This window comes from Helobdella robusta (genome assembly GCF_000326865.2).
Source record: "Helobdella robusta unplaced genomic scaffold HELROscaffold_11, whole genome shotgun sequence".
Taxonomy (NCBI): Eukaryota; Metazoa; Annelida; class Clitellata; order Rhynchobdellida; family Glossiphoniidae; genus Helobdella; species Helobdella robusta.
The window spans coordinates 2,952,865-2,967,022 of NW_008703617.1; the positions used below are offsets into that span (position 1 = coordinate 2,952,865).

Genomic DNA, 14,158 nt, shown 5'->3' on the forward strand with positions numbered 1-14,158 from the left:
AAAAAACAATTTCCGAAATTTGCGCTAAATAATGGAAAAGAAATGGAAAATTAAGTAAAGTGGAGAATGTGTGATGAATGAAGGAAAGAATGCATAAAAGAATGAATGAATGAGTGAATGAATAAATGAAAGAATAAGGGAATGAGGAAATGCAGTTCTTTATTGGAATGTATGAACAAAGGAATTCGAGTGAAAAATCAAATTAGTAATTTAAAAAAGAAGATTGGGCGTTTTTTTCTTCTAAGAAACCAGCATACACACACACATACACACACACATACACACACACACACACATCAGACACACACACACACACACACACATACAATTATACAAACATACAAACAAACAAACATACAAACAAAGTATACACACTCTTATTATTGTATACATCCACACCCATAAACACGCTAACAGAAGGCACGAAAGCATACATATTGTATATTTCACACCGCGGAGTGCCGAAAAAAGTATTTAAATCAGAAAAAACAAAGGAAATAAATGACGGCTCATTGTGGCGTACGTTTTGACACTTGCGCCCCTCTACGCTTCTGTGCTGCGTACATTACTGCGTGTGTGTGTTTGTTTGTTTGTTGGCTTGTTTGTTCGTTCGTTTGTTTGTTTGTTTGTTTGTTTTGTTTGTTTGTTTGTTTGTTTGTTTGTTTGTTTGTTTGTTTGTTTGTTTGTTTGTTTGTTTGTTTGTTTGTTTGTTTGTTTGTTTGTTTGTTGGCTTGTTTGTTTTCATCTGGGTACACATGTTTGTACATATTTTTGTTTGCAAAGTACTCTTATATCGTTTTTTGGGAGAATTTTTGGAAAAAGTATTCCAGACTCTTACAAATTTCAATAAATCTAACTTTAGCTCATTGATTTAAAAGCACATTTAAAAAATTTGTTGTTTCTAATTTGTGGAGCCAAAGAAACTAAAGTATTTTAAAGTCCCAGCAGAACCATTGTAACTGACGACAACTCAATTATACATACACGAAATAAAAATCTGCATTGAAGGTTCTTATCACATCTATCGCTGTTAACATCACGAAACTCATCCATCAACCCATCCATCAATCAATTTATCAAGCCATTTATCATGCATGAATTCTTGAATCAATTTATCCAATAATCAATCTATTACAAGGCATCAATCATCTCATCAATCAAGCAATTCTACTATCGTTTCTGTGAAAGATTTATTCCATTTATCCATCACTCTATCCATCAATCCATCCATCCATCCATCCATTCATCAATCAATCCATTCATCAATCAATTCATCCCCCATCCACCCTTTCTTTCATCCATCAATCAATCAAACAAAATTCATCAACCTCCATAACTGAATATAAAAATTGTAATCAGCGGCTTCTCCGTTCGTTTCATTTGGCAAATAATTAAGAGCCTCATCAATCCTATCGAGGAATTCGATACTGTGAGACGATAAATGACTATCCGCAGACACATTCTTGCACATACACACGCCCGCATACACACACACACAAACACACACACAAACACACACACAAACACATACACATACATCCCAAAACACTGCAGTAAAGACATTAACGATTATGCCTAGGAGGAAATTTATTTATAGAATGAACATGATTAAGAGCAGTTTAGAAAGATTTTCTGTGTAACTATCAAACCAACAGTTTAAAGAAATAAAAAAAACAACTATTGTATGGTTTTTACTTTGAGATGAACGAATGTTTTCATGAGAAATAAAATATATTATAGAAAAACCTTATTATCATTATTATTATCATTATATCGTTATTATTATTATTATTATTTTTTCTTCTTTTTCTTCTTATTATTTTTTCTTTTTTTATTCTCATTATTACAATATTTAATTACCTTGTAATAAATTTTCAAAATCATCAGCTACGCACACAAAAGACGTGTGATTGCCGGAACCTCTTTGCATTCGAACACAGTCAGAGCAGCACCACGATCAGTTTTCTTAACAATGACACACTATTTCGACGACTGTGTGTGTTTAATATTTATTATTTTCATATTTCCAAATATACTTTTTGAAGAATTTGCGCTTTAACATTTCAGCGCAATGCATAGTGAGAATGACACAAAACGCATCCAGGCCAAGTGCTTCACTTCAATTCTTATGTTTATTTTAATGTGTTTTCATATTAAAACACTATCGACTTTTAGAATTTCACTTTAAATTTATGATAAAACATTTTAAAAGCTAACAGTTTATTTAAAACCATATCTATATAAATGTCTAACAATTTTTTTATTAGATTTATGACTACGGCAGAGTTTCCTTTAATCATATATATATATATATATATATATATATATATATATATATATATATATATATAAAATATAATATGTTATATTCTATATAATGCCTCTATTGAAAAAAACTCTATCGAATTAAATTGTCTTTTAAAATCTGCCTTCGCACCACGTTCACTTACGTCCTAAAATTTGCACTTTTATCTTCATTATTTATTTATGTAAATAAAATAAATGGATTTTTTATACCACCGTAGCTAAATATCTTTTGTTTAAATTTAATTTAATATAAATTGTTATAAATTTAAATAAATTCACGATGGACGAAACTTGGACTTTAATCTTGCTATCCCTGGCTATGTTGATTGGGTGCTATCTGGCTGGTTCCATTCCTCTGGCCATAAGTTTGTCCGAGGTCAGTTGAGTTAATGATTGGTTGTTTGATTGATTGGTTGGGATAAACAAAATTTTAATTTTTTTGTTTGTAATGATTAATTATTTCATTTTTTGATTAATCATGATCAAATTTTTAATGTTTGATTATTATCCCTTTTATTTTATTTCCTAGGCTTTGCTTTGCTTTGGTCTTTCATGGATGTCCCATCATCTCATCTTTTTTTAATTTGTATTAATGATTTTTATTGATAAATGTCAAATAAATGATATTTATTATAATCTATATAATGATATTGATATTAATAATTAATAATATAATATCATATATTATTTATTTATAGTTTATAATATCTATTCTACATCTATCACTGTCAGTCAAAGTTGAAGTTAGTGACAATATTAGGTGCTGGTTTGTTGGTTGGGACTGCCCTTGCAGTGATCATTCCTGAAGGCATCCATGCATTGACAGCTCATCAAGGTTATTTGCTTGGGTAGAGCATAATTTTATCAATTTTATTTTATTTTTCTAACTCTACCTAATTCAAAGTTTTCAAGTTAAATTTTTGTCGAAATATATAAAAAATATTTTAAATATTAGAGTAATATATTTTTAAAAATTTTTCAACTTTCAGGCTCTCACAGTCATGATCATAACATCCAGCAACCAATTATTAGGCAAAAAAGAGACAACCAACCTCTCCCAATAAAACCATCACCAAGCAATCCTCTCATCCAACCAAACATACAACAGAGAAGCGACCAGAACTCAGACCATCACCACGATCATGACCACCATGATCACGAAGCCCACTTAGAAATTAAAGAGACATCAGGGAATGAACATGGGAGTCACAGTGAGAAGGATGTGCACAGTTACATTGGGGTAGCCCTCGTCCTTGGGTTTGTCTTCATGCTGCTCGTTGATCAGATTGGTGGTAGTCACAATTTCAGTTCATCTTCTGGTTGGTTGACTGTTTTTTTGTGGTGGAAGTTCTTTTTTTAAATGTTGGCAGTTGTTTAATTAGGTTTGTTTTATTTTCACCTGTAAGAAAATTAAACTTTTTGGTAGTTTTTTTTAAACATTTATTCATTTTTTACCTTACTAATATTTCACGTTTTTCAATCTTACTAATAAAAAGCTAAGGTTAATATTTTTTATTAAAATAATTAATATTAGAAATATTATTATTATTAGTAGTAAAAATATTATTAATAATATTTAAAAAAAGTAATTTATTAATGATGAGTTGTTTCAATGAAACCAATTTGCATACTAGTCGAGCTCGCTCATTCATCATTTTTGTTCATGCTCAGTCAATCAAAAATTATTTTATTTTATTTTATTTACATTATCGAATGTATGTTTGTAGTTCATTACAACGGTCTATGTAATGTTTTGAATTATATTTATAATTATATTTCTATATTTATACTTTTTTTAAGATGGAGGCTTACAAAACAGACATAAAATTACGGCCACTCTTGGATTGGTTGTCCATGCTGCAGGCTGGTTGGCAGTATGAATGATTGATTGTTTGGCTGGTTGGTTGATTGAATGGATGATTGGTTGATTGAACATTGAATGGATGGGTGTGTGTTTGATTGATTTCTTGATTAATCTGATGCCTAATTTGTTGAGTGGCTTGATGTCCAAATAATTAATTGAATGAGTTTATGGTTGGTTTTGTGGCTGATTGATCAGTTGGCTAATCAGTTGGTTGTTTGATTGGTCAGTTGGTTGATTAGAAGAACAGTTGTTTTGTTATTTATATAGCCTAGTTGGTTCATAAATTAGTTTATTGATTCACTGTTTATTAATTAATTAGGTAATAATTTACTGTTTAAAATTTAATATCTTTTTTTATTATTTATCATCTTTTATTACATATCAACACGTACTTTCCTTTTATCTCATGTACTAAACAGTCAAACATTTGTTACGCTTATTGATTGAAATTATTGATATTTCTACTGCAATATATATGTTTGTAGCTAGAGCTGTGTGGAGCTTGTTCTAATTAGTCATTCTATTTTCGTTTTTGTTTTACTGATTTTGGCATTAGCTGTTTGTTTATTTCGTTTATTTATTTTCATGTTCTGTTATAAATAGTTTTTTATACATAAGCTCCGTTTTACTCATAAAGTTAATTTATCTCTATAGTTAAGGGTATTTCATTGCTTTATGAGACATTAATCAAACTGCTCCATCCATTTATGCGAATTAGAACTGGAACAAATTATAAATGTTTCATTTTCTTTAATAAATTTTTATTTAAGCGTAGCAAGCGTCTAATAGGCTATGCACTTCCTTAAATCATTTATTCTAATTAAGGTAAATTTATGATAATTTATGATAATTTAACAGCCGATGGTATTGCACTTGGGGCTGCTGCCTCGACATCTCAGATGCACGTTGAGATGATTGTCTTCGTGGCTATCATGCTACACAAGGTTGTTAACAACATTATCAGGAAAAACCCTTTCAACGTTCTATCAATAATAACATTGATGGGTGGTTCTACTAAAAAAATAGCAAATTCATTATAGATACAAAACTTTACATGACATAAATAACATTACAACAATCAATTACACTGTATTACAATGATAACAACAACAGCACGACATTGCATTGTACTTTTAACAAGACATTCAACAACTGCATCAAACAAAACAACACACACACACATTATTTTTCACACCAACGACTCAATAAGTAAAGACAACAACCCCAACCAACTACAACAAAAACAGGCCCCAGCAGCATTTGGACTTGTATCATTCTTGTTACACGAAGGATTTGACAGAAATCGAATCAGGAAGCATCTTGCTGTTTTTGCTCTCTCCGCTCCCGTTTTAGCTGTCCTCACCTACTTTGGACTTGGTCAGGTGAGTTGCTTACATTTCTTCTTTGAATTCGTTTCATCATTAAAGTAGCAAAAGTTCATATGATAATTTAGCTAGCCTGCTGCCTGTATTTTATGAATCAACGTGCTGTCCTTTTAAATAGTTGAAGAAAGATAATTTGTTAAATCTACTAAACACTCAACTACCATTATACAACAAACTACTTTCAACCAAATTAGATACTTTATCTCATGAATTATTCAAATACGATCCACAATGTTTGTTCTTTTGTTCATTAATTTTAAATCCACCAAATAATCACTCAGCTACAAACTACTTAACTAAATTCAGAAAAGCAAAGAGGCTCTATCGGAGGTGAACGCCACTGGGCTAGCCATGTTGTTCAGCGGAGGTACCTTCCTGTACGTAGCCACAGTGCACATCCTTCCTGAACTTTCCAAAATGGGTTCCAGTGGTCACCAACTTCAATCCAACATCCTCCCGGAAAACATGCCAGGCAGTTCAGGGAGTATCACAATCAACCACTACCACCACCATAGTAAAGGGTTTAACAGACTCGAGTTGACTGTCATGGTCGTAGGCTGTCTACTGCCACTCATTCTTGCTCTGGGCCATCATCATTAATTTGAAATGATATGTTTGTGTGTGTGTGTGTGTGTGTGTGTGTGTGTGTGTGTGTGTGTGTGTGTGTGTGTGTGTGTGTGTGTGTGTGTGTGTTGTCTGTGTTCTTATATTCTTGAAGACTATTGAAAACATCCTTGACACTAAATTTTTCATTTGGATGCTCTGGTTTTCATTTTTGATTGTTGTGATGTATATAAATAAATTATATGTAAATAAATTTGAATTGAAATGTGTGAGAATTCCTAATTCTTACAATATATATATACATACATATGTATATATGTGTGTGTATGTATATGCAACTGCTGCTTTCATTCATATGAAATAAAATGTCAGATCTAAACAAACGGTCCTACTACGTCTAATTTAATTAATGAAGATTCTTCTTGTTTGCAGTTGACATTATTTAGTTTGATATTTAAAAATATTTTATTTTAGCCATACTATTTGGGTGGAAAAAATGAGAGAGAGAGAGAGAGAGAGAGAATTTGCGAATTTTATTTGCAATGTTTTCAATCACATACATACTAACGGAAAAACATTAAATTTGTCTGTCGGTCTCTCTCTCTGTCTGTCTCTCTTATTTCAAGTGTGTTCGATGCGTTTTTATTTCCATAAAGACGTTATAAACATTAACTTCTTACGTTTGTCTTATCGCAAGTGTATTTGTTCTAATGAATTTTTATTTTTGATTTTAAAGTGACACTACTTCGTTACAGATTTTTTTCCCTGTATAATTATTAGGTTTGTCACTTTTATGGTCAAGCGCTTACTTAATCGTACAGTGTTCTGGTTTGATTGCACTGTCAGACAGACAACCAAATTAAAATACACGAGTACATTTTATAAAATGAACGTTTTGTGTGTATGTTGATGCATACAAACACATACATTCATACACACATACATACGTACAAACATACATACATACATATAAACACATATACAAACGTACATACATACAAACATATATACAAACATACATACACACAATGCAGTTTTAGTTTCTATTGAAGCAGCTGTTACATCGTTTTTAAACTGTTTCAGTTTGTTGCTCATTTATGTACCACCTTTGAAGTTTAGACACGTGAACAAGCTGATGTTCAGCACGGTTCATTTGTTCACATTATTTTGGTCCACATTTATAATGTTATTTGAAATTTTTATTATTAGTAGTATGCATTTCATTTTGATTACTCATTAAAAAATCAGAATATGAAAGACGCGAGATTTTGTGGATTGTTTTAATCATTTATCATAATCTTTTCTTAATCATTGAAATCTACTATAGAGATATCGAAATGAATCGTCATTATTAATTTTACTCCCGTTAGCCGTTGTTGCATCGTTAAACAACGGAGCAAAGTATTATTATTACTGCTATTGTTGTAGCAATATCATTTTTATTTGTATTATTTATTTATTCATTTATTAAACTGGTTTTCGGCATCTAGAATAAAGTCGAAACTGAAATCCTATTTCTAACTTGCAGTGACTGGATTCTTAAGCTGGTTGCTAACGAACGTTATGTAAAGTAAAAGCTTCTTCATGGTAGACGAAGAATAAATATATATGTATATTCATTCATTTTTTTTATTCTTCCATCATTCATCCATTTATCCACTCGTTCTTTCATTCTTTCATTAAATATTTTATAATTGATACTACCATTAAGTAGTAAATATCAACAAGCTGTGTAGTAGCAGTAGTTGTAGTAGCAGTTGTTGTAGTAGTAGTGGTGGTGATTGTGTGGTTATTTTTATTTATTTCTATGATTATTTATCTCCAATTTTTTTCATCCTCTGTTCTTAATACTATTAAATTTTAAACGACGTAATGTAACTTATTTGACTTATTCGTGCATTGAACGGTTACACAAATTATTTTTTTTATTGATTCAGGCTGTATTATCTTTGGGTTTTTTTACCTTTCTTTAAATATTTAATTTTATTTTATCGTGTTGTGGCTGGTGTGCAATGCAAAATGTCTTAAAGAAGTTTTATTTGTAACTTGTGTGTGTGTGTGTGCGTGATGTATGTGTGAATAATGTGTGTGTGTGAGAGAGTGAAGAGTGAGTGAGTGAGTGAGTGAGTGAGTGAGTGAGTGTGTGAGTGAGTGAGTGAGTGTAAGGTTACAATTCGCTCTTTGTAAATTTATATAGTACAAATTTGGACACGATTCGACGATGTACACTCAAAATTCTCCACTGATTAACTAAAATTTCACATCATCATGACGTCATAAAAAAGTTTTAATAACAGCTTTTTGTCTTGTCGTGTTCATTTGCAGGATAATAATCTCAAATTGTGGTCAACTAGTGGTCAATATGGACGATAAGTAAATAAATTTGTTATTGGTATCGTATAGATGATGTTTTTTTAGAAATGCGATTAAATGAAGGATATAGGTTACTTCAAGTTAGCTCTAGTCTAGCGGTAAAAGCAGCAGTGGTGGTTTTAAAAACTGTTGTGGTATTTTCTTTTCAATTAACGAGAATTGAACTATACCGCTTTACCTTGAAAAGTTTACGTCATGATTATTTAGCTGTCGAGGATATAATTATTTTGAGTTTCCAGCAGGCATTTAGTGAATGGTAAGGGCAATGCTGCTCTCAATTCTAATGATGTTTATAATGGGAAGAATTCAAAAAGAGCACATCCAGTATAAAATTAGTGGCTATTTATAGTGAAATAAATAGCTTATTGAAATAACTAGTAACTCATACTTGTAGAATAAAACATTGTGTATAATTATATATATATATATATATATATATATATATATATATATATATATATATATATATATATATAATAACTATATTATTCTTTTATTTGTATTTATGATTCTTTGGTCAGTTAACTTGTTCCCTTCTTAGTCCTTCTTCGTTATTGCTCGTGTTCTCGTGCTCTCTCAGTTTTTTCGTCCTATTATCGTTCTCTGAAGATTTTGATTGCTATTCTTACCTACCGTCCTTTAATAAATAAGTAATATCTTATTTTTAGTTTTGTCATAAATTGATTTTTGTGAAGGTTATATGATATATATTTATATTATATATCCTTGAAATAAAGTTTTTTAAGGTGATTGACAGCAACCTTGTTAGTGCCCATCCCAAGTAGCAGCATGTAGTATATAAGAAGCTTATTTATAATTATTATAATGATGTAACATTGTAATTTTTTTAACAGAACATCGCCTGTTTAGTCTAATTTAAAAGTATTACAATTTTTCTAATACTTTTCATTGACTTTTAGAATTTGACAAATCTTCTATTTTGGTCAAGTTACAAATCTGTTTTTATTTTTAAATAATTTAATTTTAATATTAATTTTAATTTAAATCAATAATAAAAATTGAGTAATTTTTTATGTTAATAAGTAAGCATTTAAAAAATATTTTTAAATTCCAGAAAATGATGTTTGTGTAGAAAAATTTATTCTTAGTTTAGCAATAGCTTTGACAAGGGAGCTATTGAATAAAAATGAAATTAAATCTTTTTTTGTATCATTTGTAAAGTGCATCATAGTGTTATAGGCATTAATAATGGATAGTACTATTTTAACATATTGTTCAAATTTGAGATGTTTAACATTATTTTATGTTTAAATTTTATGTTTAATTTTACATTAATTCTGCTTTAGTCTTAATTGTTTATTTAATCTAATTTATAAATTAGAAAAATTGGTTTAAATTAAATTTGAAACTTATAATTTATTTCCCATTCAGACATGTCATTGAAAGAACAGTTGCAAAAACTTGCGGTGCCTCAAAGCAGACATCATTTGGAAAGTCAAAAGTCTTCTTTGTTATTTGATTCTAATGAAGTTGCATCCCTCGACAGTGAAGTTGTTCTTGAGTTGGCCATCAGTGGTTTGAATGCTCTAGTTGCCCTCAATAAATCATTCACAAAGTATGAGCCACTGTTGTTCAATAAAAGTTTTGATAGAATGATTCAAGGAAAAAAAGTTAATAAAGACCTAGACAATGTGATAAAACAGTACTTGATTGAATTATCTCCATATTTTCTTACCAAGCCTGCTTTAAAAACTCTGGAATGGTTAGTTTACAAGTACCAGATACACCAGTTCAACATTGATGCTTTGTTGATGACAATACTACCTTACCACTACTCGAATATGTTTGTCAAAGTTTTGACAATTCTTGATATCCAGAATCCTACAAACAAGTGGCACTGGTTGTACAATTGTGCTAAATCTGGCATCCCATTGCCAAAATCTGTTTTGATCAACCATTGTAAGAAGGATTCTTTGTTCTTACACTCAATATTCAATTACGTTGATGATTATGTGGAGCAATTTGGAAGGAAGAGTAGTCATTTAAATTTATTTCTGGAACATGTAACACATATTGGTATCTGTTTATTAAACAATGTTTCAGAAGTGACAGAGGAGATTGTATCTGTTCTCATTCAATTTTGTATTCGCGGATTGAAATCTAAATGTTTGATCTGGGAGTTAAGTTGCTATTCAATACTAAGCAGCTTGACAGCTAATGTAACTCTAAACTTCAATAATGTGTTGTTGTTATGTAGACTCATTGCAAAGAAACATTCTAACAAATTATTCAAAGAAGCAATGTGCTGTCTCAGTGTTATAGTAGCCAATCAGAATGGTGAATATCCAGATGATTTGTTCAAATTTTTAAAGTTAGATGATACTAACCTCTTAGAAATTCAAACACTCAATGAAATGTTTGATATGAGAAAATTCATGAATCTTCTATCAAAAACAAACGACAAAATTAGTGTTAAAAAACAAAAGAAAAGTATTAAAGCAAAAAAAATTTCTGTTGAAAATTTAGAAAAAGTATCACCATCTGGTGACTTTGTAAGCTTGCCAAAAAGTCGTGATTCTCTGAAATGTAGTGAAACTTCAGATAACAACGCACAAGCAATCGAACAAATTACTGAACTAGAAACAAAATTTCTAGCAAATCAGGAGGATCATTCAGTCATAGATGCATTAGTCAACTTGGCAATGTCTGGTGACAGTTTTTTGTTCAAACATGTTAAAGCATGTTTTAGAAAATTTGCTCTCAAACATATTCACATATTTCATGTTTTAAATGAAAATAATGATCTACCCAAGAGGAAAAAATTAAAATCAGAAAAGTCTCCTCTCAATACAAAAAAAATTCAAACACTGTTAGAAATGATATTGGTTGGAAAAGAGTTGGATGGGAGCAAGGAAATGTGCTTGGTGTTGAATTCACTGCTATCAAGGCTCTCCGGCGAATGCAGTGAGAATATGGAATACTGCATTCAGCTCGTTTTAACTATTTTTTCTCAAATTATTAGCACATGGAAGAAATCAGATGTAAAGAAATGTAATTATGAAAACTACATCAATATTGAAGTACTAGTCAATACCTTGAGACAGACAAAAAATTTCCAGACGCAACAACACGTTTTATTGTGTCTGGCTGATTGCATAGTCATTAATCAGGATCAAATGCTTCACAACATAGTTTCTATATTTACGTTCATGGGTGACAGTTTGTTACAAAAGGATGATTTATATACGTCCCAAGTAATGACAAAATTGATCGATGTCATTTTATCTGCTGTCAGACAACTTCCTGAAAATTCAAAAAAAGTTGATGAAATTTTGCTTGACGTTTTTCGAGTGTTTGTTGATGCAAGGAAACACATTTCTCAACATAGATTGATTCCATTGTTCAAGCAGTTGGTTGGCTTTGATCTTGATGAATGTTTGTGGAAGTTGCTAGTTTTGGTAATTGAATCAAATGTCAGACGGAGAGATGCTACAATAGTTGATCTGAAGGGTGCAACAACAGATAAACAGATGCAAAATGTTGATCTTGACATCATTGCGGTTTTATTATCCAACTACACAGTTGAGACTCAATTGAAAACAATGAACAAACTGGTAAAGTTTCTTGATGAATTTATATCGATCCTAGTAAAAAGTGATTCTTCAATAGCTATTGTTGATTCAAGTATCAAAAACTTTCCTCAGTTGTGCCGAATGTTAATATTTAATCTCAATAAAATTATTTTATCTGCTGTTGCTGACAAAGATTTCATAATGGAATTCTTGTGTAACATGGACAAAGAGGTTAGCAACAAAGAAATTGAAAGTTTGTTCAAAGAATTGGTTAATAGATTCATCATTTATATGCTGAAGATAACAGAGCAGCAAAAAACTAATATATCTGAAAAAATCTATGAAAAGTATTATTTTTCTCTTATGAAAATCATACACAACACTCTTGAAAAAATTAATTACCTGATGCCTGCTCACTTGTTTGTTGATGTTATGGAAAGTTTGTTGAATCACGAACAAGCTTCTGCTCAATGCCAGGCTTTAGAGTTGATCAACTCTAAACTGCTTCAACTGGAACACAGCCTTTCACTTCGCAAGTCATTTGAATGTGGACTAAAGTTGGTTCCATTACTTATTATATCACTGGAAAAAGAGAAGAGCAAATTAGATGCAATTTATTTGAAGTATCACAAACAGTTGTGCTTCATGAATTTGAAAATGCTCTGCAGATACTATGGACCTGAAAATATGAACGAATTTGAATTACTACCTGAGGTTATCAACAAGATTTTAATCAGACAAGATGAAGCCAACCCTGCTCTAATTGATAGTTCGCTCTTATGTTTGGTGGATTTAATTCCAGTGCAAAAAAATAAGTTTTTTCCACATCTGAAGCCCATGATGATCCCTTTCATGAATCTCTACAACAACAACCAAATCCTTAAAAGTCCAATATCCATACAGTGTGTGCTGATGGTCATCAGCAAACTGATCCAACATCTGGGTCATTTCTTGGGTCCATACTTAAACAACATAGTTCAAATGCTTTGCACTGTTTACACTCAAGATGATATCAAACACCAGTACTTAGATTATTTAATGAAAGTTTTGAGCATGTTAGCCAAGAATATTGACCTACGATTGTTTTTGCCATGTATAGTGAAAGCGTATGAAGAGCTTGTGAATAAGAATCCACGTGGTCTTTTCATTTTATTCAAATTGTTTCATGATTTAATGGAAAACGCCACCAAAGAAACCACAAATACATACCTGAAGATGATAACCGAGGTTGTCTTTTTGTTCTCAAGCCTCAGAGTTGATGCTTCAGTTCTGAAAATGAATGAATTAATGGAGATCGAGAATATTTACACAGATTCAATTCTCTCATTCGTCGTCCATCTGTCAGAAGTTACTTTCAGACCAATACTGCTAAAATTTTTCAACTCTCTAGACGACAATGTTGATAGATTGGTAACTTTTTACCATTTAATTTTCAAATTATCGCGCAAGCTGAAAGCCATATTTAACATTTTCGTCAGTATTCTTATAAAACAAATGGCTGATATCCTTGTTCAGCATGATACAAAGCTAACTGGTGATGATAATGTGACGGAATGCAAAACGAAGTTACTGGTAAATTTTGTGCTGGACACCATAAGCGAATGTTATTTACATGACGTTGACAGTTCTTTGTCGTCTGGGACGGGAGATGCCCTGTTTAAACCCTTAATTAGTCAAATGGAAAATTATTCTGGCAATGATTCACTGTATGAAGAAACGATGACGCACCTGATTCCATGCATTGTTCAGCTAATGCTCTCCATAAAGGACAATGACCAACTTTTCAATCTGCACAAGCTGATTTGTCAACAGATGAAAAACTCAAACTCCAAGGTGAGAATGTCTGCCATTCGAACAATTAAAGATGTTGCAAGTGGAATGGGTTGCTCATATGAACTGCTCTTTCCAGAAACAGCACCCTACCTAGCTGAATTGTTGGAAGATGATTCTGAAGACGTTGTCAAGGAGAGTGAACATTTAAAGAAATTTCTTCAGAAAACAATTGATTTGGATACATTTTTTTAGTTTTTTTTTTCTTATTTATTTGTACTTTCTTTTTACTTTGTAATTTCTATTAATCGACACAGTTACTTGTTTGTTATAAATATCGTTAATAGATAATGTTAGTTTCT

At 31.1% G+C, this 14,158-nt stretch overlaps 3 protein-coding genes across 3 annotated transcripts; all 3 read left to right on the forward strand.

The window, feature by feature from the left end:
- Positions 1 to 2,587: 2,587 nt before the first annotated feature.
- Positions 2,588 to 6,156, forward strand: HELRODRAFT_167387 (hypothetical protein; the record flags this gene model as incomplete). The annotated part of the gene is made up of 6 exons (XM_009012896.1): positions 2,588 to 2,683; positions 3,040 to 3,142; positions 3,297 to 3,626; positions 5,030 to 5,115; positions 5,419 to 5,553; positions 5,863 to 6,156. The coding sequence occupies 6 exons, from the start codon at positions 2,588 to 2,590 to the stop codon at positions 6,154 to 6,156; spliced, it is 1,044 nt and encodes a 347-aa protein (XP_009011144.1).
- Positions 6,157 to 9,887: 3,731 nt separating this feature from the next.
- HELRODRAFT_72440 (hypothetical protein) lies at positions 9,888 to 10,229 on the forward strand (the record flags this gene model as incomplete). The annotated part of the gene is made up of 1 exon (XM_009012897.1): positions 9,888 to 10,229. A coding segment is annotated over one exon (342 nt), but the record flags the coding sequence as incomplete, so codon positions are not given.
- A 1,284-nt stretch (positions 10,230 to 11,513) lies between these two features.
- HELRODRAFT_130247 (hypothetical protein) lies at positions 11,514 to 13,985 on the forward strand (the record flags this gene model as incomplete). The annotated part of the gene is made up of 1 exon (XM_009012898.1): positions 11,514 to 13,985. A coding segment is annotated over one exon (2,472 nt), but the record flags the coding sequence as incomplete, so codon positions are not given.
- Positions 13,986 to 14,158: the final 173 nt, after the last annotated feature.